General features: G+C 46.6%; 1 protein-coding gene across 1 annotated transcript in view; it reads right to left on the reverse strand.

Annotated features, from left to right (window-relative positions):
* Positions 1-20,958, reverse strand: part of LOC144817709 (long-chain-fatty-acid--CoA ligase ACSBG2-like) — a 443,613-nt gene that overhangs the window by 155,593 nt on the left and 267,062 nt on the right. The window contains exon 8 of the mRNA XM_078674471.1: positions 5,160-5,324. Coding sequence (XP_078530597.1) covers positions 5,160-5,324 — 165 coding nt within the window. The remainder of the gene's footprint in view (positions 1-5,159; positions 5,325-20,958) is intronic.

Here is a 20,958-nt window from a genome sequence, read left to right on the forward strand (position 1 = left end):
ACGAGTCAGTAAGTATTTAGAAGCGAGCAGATTGGCCTGCAAAGATTGCAAAATGGCCGAATGCTCAGGCAGCCAGCATGATTTTGAAAAAGTTGGTTGTATCAAAGCATACAAAGGCTTGATACGCTGGGCATATTCCGGAACATAAGTTCTGCCGAAATTCAAGAAGCCCAGTAAAGACTGCAATTTTTTCAGTGTTGTAGGAGCGCGCAACTGTGCGCATTTCTCCAGGAAGTGAGGAGCCAATCCTCAACCTTCATTGTTCAGCTCATAGCCGAGGAACAACACTGTGTGTTCTGCAATGTGCGATTTTGCAAAATTAAACTTGTAACCCATATCTGCAAAGTTACAAATTATTGAATTCACTCGACACAGATGCATCCAAATTTCGTCGTCTGTGAGATAAATGTCATCCACATAAGAACATGCATCCGGATCGATACTCTCCAATAGAGTGACTATTCTTGAGGTGAAGACTCCAGGACTATTTTTGTAGCCCATTGGGAGTCGCCGGAAGCGTTTTTGCACACCAGCGGACGTAAAACTTGTCCATTGGGAGCTGAAGCTATCCAGTCTGTGTGCATAAAAACCGTTGGATATGTCAAGCGTTGTCTTGAAACGCTTACGCACTAGACTATCCACTAGCGCAGAGCCGTGAGTATTCTGTACTGCACAGTTACGGCAATGCGAGTTCAAATGCCGGTAATCCAATACCAAACGATATGATCCGTCAGGTTTGGTCACAGTAAAAAGGGGATTATTCATCGGTGACACACACGTTTCAATAACTCCCTGATATTCCAATTGTTCAAGGATTTCTGCGACGGCAGCTTTAGCTTCACGCCGTATGGGATATTGAGGCTGAGGCTGCGGCTCAGACCGCAAAGGAATTTCGTGGCAAGGAGACAATTTATCCCAACCACATTGGTTGCGGTACAGAGCCGGCGCAAGAGCCCGAGCCCACTCTTCTGCAAAATGCTGCGCATGCTCAGTTGAGACAGTGTGCGCGAAACTGGGAAGGATTACCTCCTCCCATCGCGGCGCTGCGAGCACAAAAGGTGGGGGCCAGTCAGCCTCAGAAAGCAAAATGTCGTACGTAGACGAAAGGTTCTCCCAAAATACCCCTCTGACAGTACGCTGTATGTCACCTTCAATTAACAGGACAATTTCAAAAAGTCTTTCAGGGGGAGCTAGTCTTGTATCGGCTGTTTCTATCACAACGAAGACTTCAGTCGCTGTCACCCTCAGTAGTGGACGGAGCGCCTCTCTGACTATGGTTATCTCCGCCGCGCTGTCCAGCAAGGTCAGAGCCCACGTCAGATTCCGAAGCCGCGTTCTCACTATCTGTGGCATATCGATGCGCCGTTAAGGCTGCGACTTTCTTTTTCGCAAACTGCGGTCTCTTTGGCGTAGAATCCTCCTGCTTCCATGCGCCTTCTGTCTGGCGGGGCTGGCCACGTCCCTGTTGGCCACCACGTCCCCGTCCGCCTCCTCCTCCACCGGTCTTCTGGGCCGATGAGTCCTGAAAGGAACGAGGAGAGCGTTGATCAGAAACCTGAAATCGATCAGGTGATTTAATCATCGCGCGATCGCGCAAATCATAAACTTTCTCAGCTGGCGCAGGGACTTGTGTTGCAGGATAAGATTCCTGCGTTTGCTGCTGCTGCTTCCCCTGTTTCTGTTTCTGAGGCCAATTTTGTTTTTTGGACTTTGGCTGTACATCTGCCGTAGCAGATTGCACTTGTGGTTGTTTCTTATCCTTAACCGCGAAGTACTTTAAACCCTTACTTGTGCGACCGATAGTTTTATAAGCGGCCACCACAATCTTCGCCAACTGGCGGGGCTTTTCGGCATCGGGTAACGCTGCCAGTGCATTAAAAACCTGGAAGTTCACAGCATCTCCCTTGATGTTGGAGAGTATGAGATCACTTACAATCTCAAAAGAACCACACAGGCGCATACCCAATTCAACCGCTGCCTCAGGACCGTGATCATCCTGAACACGTTTTATGATCGTAGGCAGTACAGCCATAGATGGGGTGCCGAAACACCTCGCATAAACAGCCGCAAAAGTCTTATCCCAGCTTTCACAGTCAACGAGCTCGGGAGTGATATCCTTAGGTAAAGTAATCGTCAACATTCTATGTTTGTCAGCAGGAGAAGAATTGGGAAACACGGCTTCCAGTTGGTCAAATTTCTCGGCCAGCCAAAAAGGAAAATCATCTTTATTATCAGGGAGTTGACCAAAAACCGAACTTACCATAACTGGATTGAGCCGTAAACCACCACGTTCCGTTTGAGCGGCCGGACCCCCCGGGGGACCACCCGGGAGATGACGACCTATGTATTGCACTAGTGCTCGAATCACGGAAATAGATACAACATGTAACCTGCGAATTTCCTGAAGGGTACAAGCGCCGTGATTCGGGTGCGGGGTAAAACCACCCAACGCAGGCCAGTTAGTACCTGGAATCGAGAGTGGACCTAACCTCACAGCGGACAAAGAGTGGGGGAGGGCGCCATCAAACCAAACTCGATGCTGCCAATGATCAATAGGTATTTCCAGTGCCCTGTACGGTGTATATTCAGCCGGGACAGCTGAGGCGGTGTAGGAGTGGAACAAACCAGAAGTTGCGTCCACAGACGGAAACGTAACCCAAGAGTAAAACAACTCGTAAGGGAACGCCGGATCTGCACACACCACGAAAATCACAGCCATCCCATCCACCGGGACTTGGTACGTCTGAAGGTGGTTGCGCACCGCCACGCGACTATGCTGCGCAATGGCCACCACCGCCATGACAACACTGGAAACAAGAAAATACAAAGAATACTTTGTAGCACAACTGGGTAGTAATTCAAAGAAACCGTTTAAGAAAGAATCAAGCTTGAATAAGACCTATTTCAAAAAATAGGTAGGTTTCACCGATACCCCGCTTTCCGGAAACGGAGGTGAAGGGGTTAAGGCATGAACGATATACTACTCGAGTGTCATGATATAAGACCACCGAAACCGTTGGGCGCCATGTCGCAGGGTTTCTGTTCTCACACAGAACTGTGCACAGAGGAGTGGAACCTCGGCGAATTAGGGTATCCCAAAACTCACCTTAGCAACCAACTCACCCCTTACCGAGCTAGCTACAGTGTCTCATTGGACGTATCAAACTCCCAATGTTTAGACAAACCAGAACATGAACTTACAGTACCTCAGGGTACGTGGGACTCATGAACACTCTTTCGTTATATTATCATTACAAACCAGAACATGGAGTAAAGAACACACATGTGCATTTGAAATGTTTATTTACTAATGCCGTCTTCTCAGGCGCAGTATCTTAGATAATACAAGTATACTTATTATCAGTAGCAAAATTATCAGCATAGTTACTAAGACATAAAAAGCGAATGGTGACAGCATGTTAACATACTGTAATGAATAAGAGTTAACAACACTTATATCTCACCCTCCCTAACACATATATTATATTATTAGCTAAGAAGGTCTCTTTGGGTTGTTTTAGGGCGGGCCCATACCTTAGTGTCCTAGCATAAAGGAATCACATCAGCATACACCAGCTCTCTCTGCATGTGCACCGCATCAAGTGTGTTCTATGTGCCTCGTGCAAAGCAATATCAATCCCGCCTGAAGCCAGAGTTGGCAAAGGCTGCACTTGTGTTATGACTATGAAGGCGTGGAGATCAGACCTCATAACAATTCCATATCGTGTTGTTCCTGAAACTTCAGCACTCTTCGTGCAGACATAGTTTATTAAGCAAAGCTGATATCAGAGCAATAACATATTATTCTCACATAAACCACGGCAAACTACTAGGTTGAAAGCTAAGTCTACAATTAAGTGTCGTGTGCAGAAGTTGCAAGAAAGAAAAATGGCGTTTAAACCTCAAATGTACCTATGCTAACTTAACACGATATAAGGATATACAGGAGCTATATGACATATCCTTTTCTAACAAGTAATTCAGCCCCATTGCTGGGTCATTTACAAAGTCCCAGCCTTGGTCCTTTGCCATTATATTTACAGTAAACAATCTAATGCCTGATGATCACTTTCTCACCTGATACCAGGAACCGGGGTGATCTTGACTCAGTTGCTGAAGGAACAGGATATGCGTTTCCTTGAAATGGCTAAGCCCTCTGTGTTGAAGGCATAGAACCTGTGCTTATTTAGTAACACCGTTTCATGAAGGGGTTTAGCCGGAAATGATTTGAAGCTGAACAGTCATACACATAGGTGATTATGACCAAAAATTCTGTGAAGTTGCATAGTCAGCAAGCAAATGCAATTTAGAAGTGTTCTACAGGAATGCCATGAGTTTGTATTTTTGTTGATACACACATTGTGATATGTTCATTGAAACTGTGTTCTTTCGAAACCATATGTTCATTCCAGCCTGAAGAAAACTCTCTCCAGGAGCACACTGACTTTGAATCAATGACAGAGGTAGTTCCTGAAGTATTCACAAGTATGCAGTAAATTTGGCCTATCCACCTTCCATGATTCACAACAAGCACAGACACTGTACTTTAAAGGATAGCTTCCTATCACTAGTGATGTAATCAATGGCAGGTGTTTCTGTTAGGTGTGGTCAGTATGCTCCACAAATACACAGATACAGGGTAAGACCACAGAAAATAGAACCAGTAAATTCACCAATCTAAGTTTAGAAATATTTCTCACTGTCATTAATTGGCTCATTCAATGCTATATATGTATATATACATATATTTGTTTTTGAAGAGTTTTTTATAGCACAAACTTGACCCAAATCGGGTATCAGATCGCTTTACATAGCACCAGTTGCATTACATGAGGACATGTTCTTTTTGTTAGGCAAGGGGAGATTAAGTGATTATAAAAGACAATAACCCTTGAAAAGTATGCCCTTTTTGGTATAAGATTTATTGAAAAACAGGAACCACTCAGAGCATCTGGACAGATGTTTTCATTCTGGTCTTTATTTAAGCTCTGTTTCACTAACAAGCATGAAGTCAGTTTTCAAAACTAATGTTGAGCTTATTCACCATAATTAAAATATTAAGTTGACCAATGACAACCAATATAACAAGTACATGAGAACTACAGGTCATCTACTGAGTCATGCTGAATTATTTGTTAATATATTTAAAACACAGTTACCTTTAGGGCACCTGGATTGGCAAAGTAAGTGGTTCCTCCAAAGCACATTGGTAGCCAGATGTCATAGAGTTGTCCACCCACATGGTTCAGCGGGAGGTAGCTGAGAATAACCTCTTTTTCTCGAAAGCCATAATGTTTCCCAAATGTTTTCGCCATCCATGTGACCTAAAAAAGGCAGATGAACAAGTAGCAACCTTTGACAGTAACACAACCCACTGGTGATCATGTCAAACTGAAAGACTTCACACTTCAGTGCCAAGCTGGTGAAGGATTGGACTCTGACCCTCTCAAAACCCCTACTGCACCACCCTCTCCTCTTTTGAAGGCACATTGCCCTAACAGCAAGTATACATACTAATTCCATTTATCGTCTGGGCCCTGGCTGGGGACCACTGTGGAAGTAAACCCTTCAGTGACTGTTCCATTTTTGCCACCAGCTAATAGAGGAAACCAGAAATAAATAAACCATAGGCTACAATGTAAAGGAAACCTGGAGAGAATGTGTGTGATTATATTAGCAGACCAATGGGTACAACAAGATGGGTTGGGTCCGGTATTTAAGATTATTGTAAAACATACCCTTTATGTGTTGCATGTTATATGTACATTATTCTACATATATAGGTTCATGAAATTACACTACTCATGACAATGTATAAAGCACACAGTAGATACTTTTTTGACATTTGATAATGTGTTTGAGTTAACCTAGATTAGTTAAAATATTTAAGTGAAAGGACTTAGACGGTGCAGATTATATGTGTATTGGGTGCATTAATCATTGACCTAAATTACTTGGATTGTTGCCTGTGACGTGCAAGCTTCCCAACGATTGCTGCAAAGACTCATTAATCCCCCCCAAAAATTCTAGAATAGAAACCCATAACCACAGGTTGCACACAGTGATCTGCAACATGGACATAAAAGGGTGTACGCACATTTAGATTTAATAAATGGAAATTTACTTTTACACGTTTGAGCAACTTTACTAATTTTGGCCACTCGCCTTTTACAAGTGTACAGTAACTCAAACTTGAAAACTTCCTTGTCAACTCCCTTGAAATACATTATGAAATAAAACTGTCAAATTCAACTGTAAAGTTAATACTAGTAGTGACTTTTCAACTGTATTTAAAGTGCAGCATATTTGGGGCAGACCTCTGCAATTGGGGAAGAGATCTCCCTATGGTATAGTATAATGAAGCTTATTAAATAAAAAATAGAAAAAATATTAATCTAAATAACCTTCACATGTTTATTTTAAATTCAGACCAATACAAAAAAAATTGCATTAAAATAAATAAAAATGCAATTATTTTAAGTGGATTAAATTTTAAAAATTTACTTTTTACATCTAAAAAAATAAAAAATCCCACCTAAAGCAAAAACATGTTTATTATGTATTGCAATTGTCTCCTCTACAGGCAGGGTTTAGATTATGCACAAGCCCCATTGAGGAGGTCTTTAGGTTTTTATTGCTTTATTGGAGAGTAGTAACTTTGGGAGGTGGCACTATTTATGCCGCCTTCGTAGACCTCAAGTCAGCATTTGACTTAGTGCCCAGGACCAAGTTATGGAGGGCCCTAAAAAATATGGGGATGCCCCAGGAGCTCTTAGATATAGTGATCAAGCTACATGAAGCAAACTTTGCACAAGTTTGCTGGGGAAAGCAAGGGCAGGTTACCAACAGATTTGCAGTGTCCCGGGGTGTTAGACAAGGGCGTGTACTAGCGCCAACCCTGTTTTTGTTGTTCATCAACAGGGTTGTGCAATACTTTTCTGCTTTTGCAACTGATGCCCCCTCTCTGGGTGGCATTAAGATTACGCTACTTATGTTTGCGGACGACACCCTAATATTATCGAAGACCTAGATGGGGCTGCAAGCGGCCCTGAATAAATTTGAAGAATTCTGCTATGATAACGACCTACAGGTAAATGTAGCAAAAACTAACGGGCATATGCATCAACGTTCGGTAATACCTGTCGGTAATACCGAAAAATAACGACTCGCTATTATGAACATGCAAACCGCGATGCATCAAAGTAATCGGTAAAAATTACCGAGTCGTTAATAATCGCTAAGAAATAACGATTATACGCCAGCGAGAGTAACAAAAACCGAAATCGGTAATACCGAGTCGGTATTACCGGATCCGGTATTAGCGGATTCGTTAATAACGAAAACGGGAAAAATATGCGACGCTTCGGAAGCAGGCCGATGACATCACAACCAGGAAGTAGGACACCCACGCTGCATTCAGTGTTCGGAGTTGCACAGAGGAGGAGGCAGAGCACAGGAGCTGAGGACCCTGACAGAACCAGTAGCAACCAGGAAAAAGCAAGCAGGACAAGATGGAGAAGGAGGCCCCCCAGCATGGAAAGGACACACCCCGAAAGCGAAAACGGAAGTTTTCAGATAAGGAGCTGGAACTCTTAATAGAGAGTGTGACCAGCAACCATGACCGACTATTTGGAAAGTTGTCGCTGAAGGTGCCAGAGGCAGAAAAAAGGAAGATGTGGCTGCGCATCAAGGACAAGGTGAATGCCTGCGGAGTCACCCACCGCAGCATCGACGACCTAAAAAAACGCTGGTACGACCTGCGTAAGAGGGCCAAGGAGAAGATTGCGCAGAGGGTCAGGGATGCTGCTTGCACAGGAGGGGGCCCATCCAATGTGACGCCTAACACTGACCTGGAGGATCTAGTGGAGGCCACCATAGAACGGGAAGCTGTTGTGGGGGTCACAAGTCTGGACACCCCAGGTGCTGCGGAAGGAGGACAAGGTAAGAAGCATGGCAGCGTAACGATGCAGCGTGTACTAAGTCCCTGCCCAATCCCCCATGCCAGACCCAGTGCACATGTAGCGTTGCCCTAGACACACACCCTCACCACTGTGTTGCACCATGGGAGATGTAGCCAATACATGAATGGGTGCATGCCTGAGCCCAGAGATGAATACAGCAGCCAAGGGTCAAATGTCAGTCACAAAAAGTAATTTATTGTGAGATGCCACAGCTATTGTCACATACTATACCATGATAATAACTATGCACTGTTTCACACACAGATGCATCCCCCATCGATTCAGACGACAGTGGCCGCCTTGTCATCTCGGAGACGCCAGTGTTGTCAGAAGCGGAGTGCTCACAGGGAGCTGAAGTCATGTCCTCCCCTTCACCACCACGGCGGACAACACCTCCACCGTCCTCGCGGTCCAAGCCAGCACCACCACCACCACCATCCTCGCGGTCCAAGCAACCACCACCACCACCACCATCCTCGCGGTCCAAGACACCACCACCACCAGTGCGGCCCACTCCGCAGAGCCACAGAGCAGATGTTGCCGCCCTGTCCATGATGGAGTCAGATCAATGTTCATCACACCCAAATGTTCCACGCCAGGCTGTCGTCACTCCAACCAGCCAAACTGCAGGCCGACAGCGCATCAGGCAGAAGGGTTGTGCCCCCGGGTCGGGCTGCTGCAAGACCGGTCGATCTGTCCGGAGGGTACGGAGTTGTGGAGACCCGGATGCTGCGTGTCCAGCGCCTGCAGGGGAGACACATGGGTGCCATGAAACTCACCATGACAAAACTTTGCAACAAACTTGGCAACATGACTGACGCAGTGCGTGAGCACACCACTGCCGTATCTGCCGGCAACGAAGACATCAAGCTTTGCCTGCAAGAACTGACACGTGCCATAGTCGCAGGCCAACAGAGTGAGCGCCGACGTCACAGGCAGATCATGCTGGCAGTGAATACTACTAACAAGGCCATCAATAAGCTGTGCAACAGCACAGCTGTGCTGTCCCGCAGGTCCGTGTCCCTGCAAGTGGAGCTAGGTCATTATTGTGGGGATGTGGCAAAGGCCCTTGAGAGGGTGACCACTGCAGTGGAGCAACTGCAGCCAGGGTCAGCCAGTGTCAGCAGTCTTGGGGCGGAAGAGGGGAGTGAGGCAGCCTCCAGTGTCAGCAGCGTCTCCCTGCCGGACACCAGCGTGAGGAGGCGCAGTGGCCGCAGTGCAACTGCCACTGACTCCCATCGTGTAGAACCCGAGGAGTCACAGGACAAGAGACTGGGGGTACGCGGCAAACGGAAGTGAACATGTGGCAAAGTCACACTGTCCTTGGTGAGGTAACCATGGCCAGACCAAAGTGCCGCACGCGTCACCTGTTCTGAGAAGGGACATTCATAGTTTTAATTCAACTGCAGCAGCAGCTTGTTTGTGTTACGTATTTCTGCACCAGTCAGGTGTCCATGCCCATTAAACCCTTGCAAATCTGTTCCTGTTGTCAAGTCACTCTCTTACCTGTCTCAGAAATGATTCCGTGTGATGTATGTCCGCCTCCTTTGCCCTTCAGCTGTGTTGGGCACATGTGCCTGTTGGTGTTGTGGGGGGGTTGCTGGGCACGCAGTTCATCCTCTCCCTCCACCTCTATGTGTATCCCCCTGCGCGTGGCGATGTTGTGCAGGATGGCACACACAGCAATGATCTGGCAGCAGGTCACTGGGTCGTACTGCAAGGCACCTCCAGTCTTGTGCAGTATTCGGAAGCGGCTCTTGAGGATGCCGAATGTTCGCTCAGCCACATTCCTAGTGCTGATGTGTGCCCTGTTGTAGCGCTGCTCTTGCGGGGTAGCTGGGTTGAGATAGGGCGTGAGGAGATATTCACGCAATGCGTATGCGCTGTCACCTGCAGGATGGGGAGAGAATGGTAATCAGCATTAATGAAATTATACATGTGGGGATGGAGTGGATGGGGAGTACGATGATGCAGCTATATGTACCTAATAGGTGTCCCTCTCCGAATTCACCGTTGATCAGGCGCCTGTGGAGGCCACAGTGACGGAAAATGTAGGCGTCGTGTGTGCTCCCGGGGAATTGGGCTACAAGGTCCGTAATGATGAACTTGGCATTGCACACCACCTGCACATTTATGGAATGATATGATTTCCGGTTGCGGAAAATGTATTCGGTGGCTGATGGAGGACAGATGGGGACATGCGTGCAGTCAACATACCCTATGACATGGGGGAATTGTGCCACCTGGTAGAATTCCCGTTTGGTGCGGGTAAGCTGCTGGGGGGTTCTGGGGAAGCTGATGTGGCGATTGATAAATGTCAGCATGGCCTCTAGGAACCGGTGGAAAAAGCGTGATAATGCACTTTGCGACACGCCTCCTGTCTCAGCTATTACCCCCTGGAAGCTTCCAGATGCAAGCAGGTGCAGGCAGCATAGGACCTGCACATTGGCTGGTATGGCGTTGGTCCGACGGGTCTCGTGCTGCAGTAATGGTGCCAGGTCTGCTATTAGGTACATTATCATGGCACGGTTGAGTCTGTACTTGGCGTACACCTGTTCCTCGGTCTGCCCCAGCAAAGTGATGCGCACCCTGAAGATCCTGTCCTGTATCATCCTCCTGCGCTGGGCCTGGGCGTTGATCCTCCACCTCCTAGCAAGCACGTATAGGGCAGCCATTTTGGTGTACATGTGGGGTTTCCCAGGGCATTTATGAAGGGTTACTGATTGTCAGCACCTGCTGATGGGGTTAGTTTTTTTTTTCTGTCCTTCTGTTAACTTTACCTCCTGATTGTGATTCCCCTTATTTTGCTCATGCTAAATAGCGATTTTGGGGATTTCCGGTATTAGCGACTGTTCATGCATACCATTTCGATTCGTTATTGCCTATTCGGTATTTCCGAAGTAAGCTTTGGGGTTCGGTATTTCCGAATGTCTGTTTAACGATTCGGTAATTTACCGCGGGGGATTTTAGCGGTTCTTTATTTTTTTCCGATTTTTTGTTTGATGCATTGCATTTTATGGTTTTGCGTTCGGTATCGGCCTGTTTTTCAGATTCGCTGTTTTACCGGGAGGTATTTTCGTTGATGCATATGCCCGTAAATGTATTATCCTTTCAAAGAGCAGGTCAGTGGTTGGTCATGCTACAATGAATAACATACGGCTAGAGCAGACCAATGTTATGACCTACCTGGGTTTTTTTTTCTAGAGTAAACTAAGCTGGAAGCCCCAAATTGATACTCTATATCTTAAGTTTGCCTAGCTAACAGGGAGCTTAGTCAAAGAATAGAGATCCTCGCTGACAAAAAGGATAGGTCCCGCTTTAAAGATCTATAATTCCCGGATAAGTTCAGCGATCCTGTATGGAGCGGACCTCTGGGGTTTTGCGGACCTTTCCCCGTTAGTTAAGGTCCAGAACAAACTTTACGAAATGTAACAGGTCTCCCTCGCTCTAGCCCATTGAAGCCGCTATTAATGGACTTGGGATGCCACTCAATAGAGGATGTGGCACGTTATAAGCCTGTGGCTCTATGGAGGAGGATCTGGACAACCCCTGAACTGGCACCTTTTGCCAAGGCAATTCTGGATGTTAGATCTGTTCTGGGTTCGGGTAACATCTTATGGTTCAGACAAGTAAGACTCCTCCTTGAGAATATGAGATTGTGAAACTTGTGGCTAGATCCTGCTAACAACCCATTTCCTCCCAAAAAAGCCTTTAAAGACCTATATTGGCTATCAGGTCGCCAAAAATGTATTGCACAGTCCAATGATTCTTCTTGGAATGGAATGTTCCTTGAGCACAAACTCAACCCATCAATAGAAGACTATTGGGATACTATCACCAGGACTAGTAGATAGGAAGTTATACCACCAGTTTAGGGTTGGTTCCCTACCAATAAATACTTTTACCAAAAACTGGAATGGTCAGGAGGATGAATTTTGTCAATGGTGTACCGATCAAAAGGAATCAATTGCCCACATATTTTCTATATGTCCCGCCTACATAGCCCCACGGAACGAATGGCTTAAACCTATTTGTTAGAACATTGGTACAAGGGTTAGGATAGAGGCATTGAGGATCCTTAGGATCGACACAAAGGAACCTCTGGTAATAGCTGTAGCAAAGTTCTTAGGGTGGATGTGGATCATTAGGGCCAAACACTAAGATATGGGTTGGTCCTGTGCTATTCTGTAATGTTCATATCGTGAAATGGTATTAAATTCCTTAAACCACTATATGCTGCTATATCCTATGCTGCTAGCACCTTTTATGGTACAAATTGTTTTAAGTGTACACATAGTTTTAACCTACTGTTTTTAAATTTGATGTGTATTATATGATGTCTTATTTTCATGTTTGTGTCTTTTATGATGAAATATTCGATATAAAGACTTATAAAATGAAAAATGAAAATGTATTGCAAATTATTGAAAGTGATGTCTAGAATTAATTGAAACCACTTTAATTATTTCAATCTTACAATGAGGTTTACATATTTTAAAATACAAGAATTTTGACTTATTTATAGTCTCTTTTAATATTTAATAATAGGTATTTGTATTTTAAGTTTGAAAACAGAAGGGGCCGCAGATGCGTGTATGGCCCCTTTTGTAAAACATGGCCCCAAACCTGTACTTTCTGTGTGCCTTATAAATGCAGCTCTCTAAAGGGTTAAAAGTGGTACCCATGGACTCCCCAGACATCCCCTTGCAGGCAGGTGCATTCACTCACATAGTAACTTTAAGAGTATAGTTTGTTAACAGGAAAGGCTTAGGGCATTATTCTGAGTTTGGCAGCCTCTTCTGAGGGCACCACGATGGCGGTGGTGTCATGGCAACAGGTATGTTACTCTAAGAGGAGAGCATAAACCGTGGGCATGAGAGAGCCTGCTTGCAGCAAATCATGCATGCTACACTGTGCACACACAATGGTGCAATTGTACGAGAGCACACCAATGGCCAGTTTCACCTGGGGACCCTGTTAGGGCCGCTTTCCCTTTCCCTGCATTTCCACCACACTTTTCATTGCAAGGTCATCACCATGCAATGGGCGGTGGAAATGTAGGTCGTAATATGCTCCGTTGCGCTGCGGTACCAGAATTTGCACCACTACCATATTTAGCCCCTTTTCAGGTTCTTGGATCCCAGCAGTGGCGGTCCCACTGCCACCATCATAATACAATGGTTGGACTGCCGGGGTGGTGGTGGCTGGACCTCCAATGCAAGCACTGCAGTCCCACGACTGATGTACTCATACTAAGGCCCTTACACTTTTGTGGGTTGGTTGATATCCCTTCCTAAACCTCACCAGTCTCTTCTTGTAACCTTCTTATTTTGTAAGAAGAACTGTCCAGCCACTGCTTTCTGTCTCTTCTATGTTTAACTAAAATTTAGGCTTACATGGGGGGCGTGGCTTGGGCAGCTGCAAAATGGCCGCACTCCAAGTGGGCTCTGCCGGCCAAGCTCATAACCCGATATAATCTTACAGACTACGGCATCTACATAAGCTGCAACCAGCCTACCCATTCTGTCCTGGAATGTAAACGGATATAATAGAATAGTGGCACAGGCAGATTTTAAAAACATCCTGAGAAAAAATGATATTGTATGCCTCCAGGAAACATGGCTGTGCGACGAATCCCCTGCAACCGAAGGCTTCACTCACCATGTAAAACCAGCAAAAAAGAACTTAGTAGGTAGACCTTCTGGTGGTCTGATGACGTTGGTCTCAACAAGGATAGCTAAAGACATGGAACCCCTCGAACTTAAGTGTAACTGGGCATTGGGTAGTAGAGTGCGAACTACAAACAATTTGTTGGAGGGCGAAAATCTGTGTATAATAAATGTGTATATACAGAAAGGGAAAACAAACGAGTATAAGGTTGACCTGGAACGCTTAAAAACAGACCTGGAAGAGTTATGTGATTGCTATCCAAGAGATGTCCTCATGATTCTGGGGGACTTCAATCATAGATTAAATCCCCAAAAAACGGTCTCCTGGCTGAGGGATCTACTAGGAGCATACAAAATAGAGCCTGCACAATTTCCCTGCTGTGATATTGCAACTCAAGATGATGAGCTTGGGCAATTGTTGGGGTCCATGGGACTGGTCTGCGTGAATGGAAGAAAGGGAGCAGACCGGCCTGCGAATCGTACTTTTAAAGTAGGGCAACAAATGTGCCCCATAGATTACGCTTTCATTCAGGCCTGGAACTTCCATTTGATCCAACAGTTTGAAATTCTCAGGGTGGAGGGTAGTGATCATTATCCGCTGCAGGTAGATCTACAGGTAAAAAGCTCCCCGCATAGACAAAAAGTGTTATCAGTAGAAGTGGAATACCCCAAGCGACTTACCACGCGAATTACTGATGAATATATAAAGAAATTGAATGCACACCATTTACCCGTGAATTTAGATAATATTGCACCAGAAGAGGGTATAGCTTGGTATGTGGATATAATAAGGCAACTGGTGGAATGCTTTAGGATAAAATTAAAGCACGGCAAATACAGGTCAGTAAATAATGCGAAATTACATCCTAATAATATCAAACATTGGTTTGATGATGAATGCCGGAAAGTAAAGGCCGATATTAGGAAACAGGAGAGACGCCTTAGAGGCAACTATAGTGATGAAGCAACATCAGATCTTAGGAAACAAAAGATAAAAAAAGGATCTTTAAGGATAAATGTTGGGGGAACCTACTCGAGGTAATCGAAGAAAAAAATGTGAAAGGCTTTTGGAAGCTAATACAGGAATGCACGGGAAAAGTTCTAGGGAACCTACAGTGCTCCGTGCCAGAGAACAAGTGGGTGACCTACCTAGAGGAAATTTATGGTAAATGGCCAAGGAGGGAGGGAATAATAGACGACGTTTGGCCCGGAATAAGGGAAGAAATAAAAATATGCTTCTCCCCAGACCTAGTTAGAGGTCACGGGCAGCGGGCTCAGATAATCTACCAGCTGCCATTATAAAAACGAACATAGAATGGTGGGCGGAGTTTTTTTCTAATATGTTCATAGGGATTTTAAACACTGGCAAATTCCCTGATAGTTGGAAAGGGGCTATTACTAGGCCAATACATAAGAAAGGCGATGTAAACTCCCCCAAAAATTATCGCCTAATAAACCTTCTGGACATAGGTGAGAAGGTTTTCTCCAAAGTAATTCTATGTTTACTAAAGGAGTGGGTGGATGATAAACAGATAGTACCCCCGGAACAGGGAGGGTTCAAAGAAGGCCACTCAACGGTTGATCACTGCTTTGCTCTTTGGTCCATTGCACGGAAGTCGATCGATCAGAGTGGTAATTTATTCTGCTGCTTCGTGGACTTCCGTGCAGCTTTCGACCTGGTGGACAGGGAGCAGCTGTGGTCAACACTGGTAGGGTACAACATACAGGGCGACCTGTTAGCCCTAATCCAAGCACTGCACACAGAAAACTGGGCACGGATAATATTGGATGAGGAGGGAGGACTGACTGAGAGAATCCCAATTGGAAACGGTCTTCGGCAGGGGTGTGTACTCGCCCCCCTATTGTTCACCCTGTTTTTAGAAGACCTACCCCAAAAATTAAGAGAGGTTAGAGGGGCAAACCCGAAATTGGGAGGAAACCGGATATCGTGTCTCCTTTATGCCGATGATCTGGTGATTATGGATCAGACGGAAGCTAGGCCTCCAGAGAAAATTAAATAGGTTTAAAGAATGCTGTACAAGTAAAACATTTGTAGTAAACATGGAGAAGACAAAAATTGTATGTTTCGGAAGGAAGAAAACGAAGTTCCCATGGTACCTTGGCACAGTTTTGCTTGAGAGGGTAACTGACTATAGATATTTGGGAATGTGGTTCTCTGGTACCCTGAAATGGTATACACACTTGCAAGCATTAAAACTGAGGGCATCAGCGTCTGTGAAAGGCCTAAAAAGATTTAATAATACTTACGGTGAAATGTCAGATAGGCTGGTCTTAAAAGCCTACGAAGCAATGGTCCCCCCGCAATTTTTGTATGGAGCCGAGGTACTCTACCTAAGTGGTAAGACCTCCTGGGATAGAGAGGAGGGATATATAGTAAAAAGCTTATTCCTGCTGCCTAAATCATCTATGGTGCAGGCAGCAAGACTTGAGCTGGGAATCACCTCCTGGGCTATAACTGCTTGTATGGCTGTTGTACGCTTTTGGCAGCGATTGGGAGCAGGGGAGTTTCTTAAAATCTCCCAATGGGCCAACGAGGAAATAACCACTAGCGAGCTACCCTGGGCAAAAGAGACTAGAGCTTCAATAAGTAATGCATATGGGGTGCTTGACCTCAAGGTACGTCCGCCGCTAGACCTTATGACTATTGGTAAGAAAGAATTAAGGCTTCAAGGGGCCAATATGTCTTGTACCTATGATCGGGAGTACCTTATACAAAAGATCTCTGTAGCCCACATGTCATTGGCCTAGGAGAGCGACCAACATTTTCCCTATGTGGATCGGCTACCAAGTTTTAAAAATGCGAATTGGTATAAACCCAAGTTATGCGAATAACGGGGCTCGTAGCCTAATGATAGCATGTAATGGTAAATGCACTTGCACATTAGGCACCACTTAAGATATTTTACACATTTTATTGGATTGTTTTAGGTTTTTAGACATACGAAAGGAGTTTTTAGGTCCGATTTTTAAAAAGTATAAGATTATGAACAGGATGCAAGCCGTTAACCTTCTGGTGGGAATGGGGATTCTAGATATAGCCTGTGTTTTGGGGAAATATATGAATAAAGTTAAGGTGTTCCTCAAGTGCACAGAGTAAAAACTAAAAAGCTCCTCCTTAACATCAAATAAAGGTGGAACAATATAGGGAAAAACATTAGTACGTGCTGCACGTTGAAGGAGTTGATGTATAGGAATGAACTAAGTGATTTTAATAACGTAAATGTCATAATACCCTGATTTTAAAGAAATTTAAATTATATGTATTTTGAGGTGTAATATGTGTTGTAATATCACCGTGTAACGTTCTGTGGTTCTTCTTTTTTATCAGTATAAGAGGTAAAATGTACTTTAATGGTTGTAACAAACCAAATAAAGCTTTGTTTGACTGACTGACTGAATGACTAAACCTTACCTGCGGCATCGCTTCGAGCTGTCATCACGTTCCGGAGCCTCTCTGGGACTGGGACTGGGAGCTGCTACTCGTCTGAGGAGCTGGGCCTATGGCTCACAGTCCGGCTGGAGCTCGGCCATTCTGCTTCTGTCACATGCGGGGCTGCCTGGGGCTCCGTGCAGCCGGAGAATCTTCTGTGGTTCCTGCTGGCATTAGGTGAGTGCTGTCGCTGCCGGGGCTCTCAGCAGCGGGACTAGGGGCACACAAGCTGAACTGCCCGGGCCCGGCCCTGGGTTCTCAAGCGCCATTTTTTCTACCCCCATTCCTGCCTTTCCTGCCTGCTCTCAGTGCCCAGGCCTGGTAACGTGAGCGGGGCACCTCCCGCATTTCCTTGCCGCGTCTGCCCCGGTCTGGTGCGTGCTCCCCCTCCCGCTGCTGTCGTGCTGTGCGGGAATCTTCAGACCCGCTCTGGCCTCTGCGGCATTCCCCGACAGCCTGTGACACCGCTGCTCCCGGCACACACAACATCAGGGGCCTGGAATGACTGAGGCCTAATCTGCTCCACTACGCTGCCCTATCTGACGCGCCATGCCGGTCCTATCCAGGCCTAGTAAGACCTGCGACTGGTCCTGTAATCTCTGCCACATCTATTGCTGGTGCCTGTAGCGGGCGGTGTCCGCTTTCCTCGACCATGGCCTGGTCCGATTGATGCTGTTGCCGCCATTGGCCGTGCCGAGCCCCGTGCCTCTGCTGCTGGCAGGGGCCCACCTTCCCGCCTGCTAATGCATCACCTCGGCACTGCTGCTGAGCTGCTATTTAGAGCCTCCTGTGACTGATCCTTCAGACCCCTGCTGTGGCGCCTCATTTGGGAATCTGGCATTGCGGTGAGTTCTCTCCTTTCGGGCCCTCTTTGGGGTAGGCTCCATCTGTATGACCTGGGAACACGGTGGAGCGCATCTTAATGTGCGGGCCCCCCCTCATGCTGGTTGCCTGTGCCTTTTACTTGGGGACCCGTGGGCCTTCCAGAACTTACATTTTCTCTCTGCCTGCTCATTTGTCTTCTTGCTTGACCTCTGTCAGCTGGGGAGTCGTGCCGGTGGAGTCCAGCCTGGCTGGGTTGTCGCCCTGTGGCCAACACTGCCAGCCGATCTCCTCTGTTTAGGTGGCCACTGCCCCTGCAGATACTTGGAGGCAGATTGACGGTTCTTCCTGGTGCATAATAATAATAATAATAATAATAATAATAATAATAATAATAATAATACACATTTGTAAAGCGCACAATCACCCGTAAGGGTCTCTAGGTGCTGGGGGCCTTCGGGAAGATTAAGCAAGCTATTGCCCAGAGTCACATGGTGCTGGGCTAATCTGCTGCCGGAGCCGGGGATCGAACCGTGATCCCCAGATTCCGGAGTCAGTCGTCCTGGCCGCGGCGCCACACCTCTTCCAATCTGCTCATTCGGGGAACTCAGTTGCTCCCCCATTTCGTGGTGTGGTGGGCTGCGAGAATCCTCTCCCATGGGAAGGACCGACCCCAAACAACCCAAAATGACATTCGATCAGCACAGATTGACTTGTCAGGACGACACTGGCTCAGGCGGTGGTGACCCCACAGCCACCATGGACTCACCCCCCCTCTCGTGACAATGACCTAAAAGCAATCATGTTGGATGTAAAATCTAGGTCACTGGAGTAGCGATCCAACTGGGCCAGCTTTCAGACCGGCTGGACTCTGTAAAGGCCCGTGTTGATGCACACGACAATTGTCTCCTCCACGTCGAGTCCAGGGTCTCGGACGCTGAGGACGCTGCCACTCAGGATCACCAGAAGCTGCTACCGATGGACAAAATCCTTGCTCTTATTCAGGAAAAAAATAGGGACTTGCATGAGCCCTCTCGTCGGAGTAACCTCCGCATAACTGGCATCCCAGAATACACCAACATAGCCCATATGGAAGATTTCGTGGAGTAACTGGTCAAGGAACTCTTTAGTGACGTACTCTCCTCAGTTTTTATTGTCGAACGTGCACACCGCTCTCTTGGCTCACGCTCTGGTCACAGATTACCTCCACGCCCTATCATCGCCAAAATTCAAAATTTCTGAGACCGGGATGCCATTCTTCGTGCGGCACAGGAAATGGGCAAAATAAATCATCAAGGCAATTCAATCTCGTTCTTTTCAGAATACTCTCTCACTGTTCAGGCAGCCAGATGAGAATTTCTTCCCGCAAAGTAGATTTTGCAAAAACTCAAGGTCTCTTATTCATTGGCGTACCCAGCAAAATTGAGAGTTCGACAGGGTGCTAAAATGCTTGTATTCTCTGACCCCAGATATGCCCTTCCTTTGCAAAGAAACTCAACAAATAATCACGCTCCTCACCATCCAGCTCTCAGCCTGCTGAAGTAGATTGCTTGGCGACAATGATGGACTGGTTGTGTTTTTCTGGGTTTATTAATCACTGTATGTTGTCTGAAGTTCTGGTAGCTTGGCCACCCTGCTTAACTGCAGGGGTGTCCGCCGAGCCCTGCCATGCCCTAACAGGATAATTCCCTATCTTACTATGGTTTCCCCTCCTCCACGTTGTGGGTTCCAGGGGTGGGCATGGGTGGTATCTCAGCCTGATTGGGTGTTGGAGTGGGTGTGGGGGTGGTGGGTCTTCTGGGACTTGTTTGGGGGGGTTGGAGTTGGTGTGGGGTTTTGGGTCCTCATGATGGTCCTTTTTGGTCTGTTGGGGTGGGATTACTGGGAGGCAGTTGAGACATTTGAAAAGTGTTTGTGACCCTTTTTTGAGTTGCTATCATGGGTGAGTCTGCTCAGTGGGGGTTTTTGGTATTTTACCTTTCGTCTTTGCTGCCTCTATGTGGTCCGATTACATCCCTTTACTGTGCTGACTGTTTCCAACTGCAATGAGTTCATGCACAACACTCCCCCCCTGTTCAAAATGCACAACTCTTCCCTCCCCGTTTTTAATTCCCCTTCTGGGTCTCTGCGCACCGGGGGCTTCCTTCAACACTTGGCATGTCCAGGCAACTTGCGTTCACATTGCCAAACCTCTTGCTGGGAGCACTCAACTAGCTTCCCCGCCGGTGGGAGATACCGCGTTACTGCACACATCTGATTCAACCCGGTGTATGTCCTGCCTACACTACGACTCACCTCACCTGTGTACAATGCAACATGACTGACACCATTTGTTGGATCTGGAACATACGTGGTCTCAATGATGAACAAAAAGCCAGGCTCATTCACTCTCTCTTGCAACGACCTGGGTAGACATCTTACAGGAGACACGCCTCTCATCTGAGGCTTCTCCCAGACTCCAGTTCCTCTACTTGGTACATTCACATTCCTCGTTTTACTCCTCTTACACACGGGGGTCTCCATTCTGATATGCAGGGGTTTCCCCAGGCAAACTACTCAGGCACTAACGGATCCCGATGGCAGATATGTAATTCTACATGGCTCCTTGTTGAATCAACCCGTGATGATTGCTGCTGTGCACGGCCGCAACTCGGACAACCCCAATTTCTTCAGTCATATATGGCATCTTATCTTCTCTTTCGGCCCGGCGGCTATTCTCTGGGGGGGATTTTAATGTTACTCTTGCAGCGTCACTGGACCGTTCTGGTCCCCATTCCTCTCATCCGCGCGCTACCGCAATGCTTCAGTCCATACTTACTGACAACTCGCTTTATGACGCCTGCCGTTATGTGTGGCCCAACGCCCGCAAGGGCACTTGCACAACGGGGGCTCGGGCTGCTGGTCACGCATTGATTTTTGGATCACCTCCCCAGATGTCCTCACCTGGCTTACCTCTGCCACACATATGGCGCAGACCTTTTCGGACCACGCTCCGGTTCAAATCAGTCTTCGTCTCCCTCATTCCCCACAGCGAGCATTTACATGGTGGCTTCCC

Source organism: Lissotriton helveticus, chromosome 2_1, assembly GCF_964261635.1.
Source record: "Lissotriton helveticus chromosome 2_1, aLisHel1.1, whole genome shotgun sequence".
NCBI lineage: Eukaryota > Metazoa > Chordata > Amphibia > Caudata > Salamandridae > Lissotriton > Lissotriton helveticus.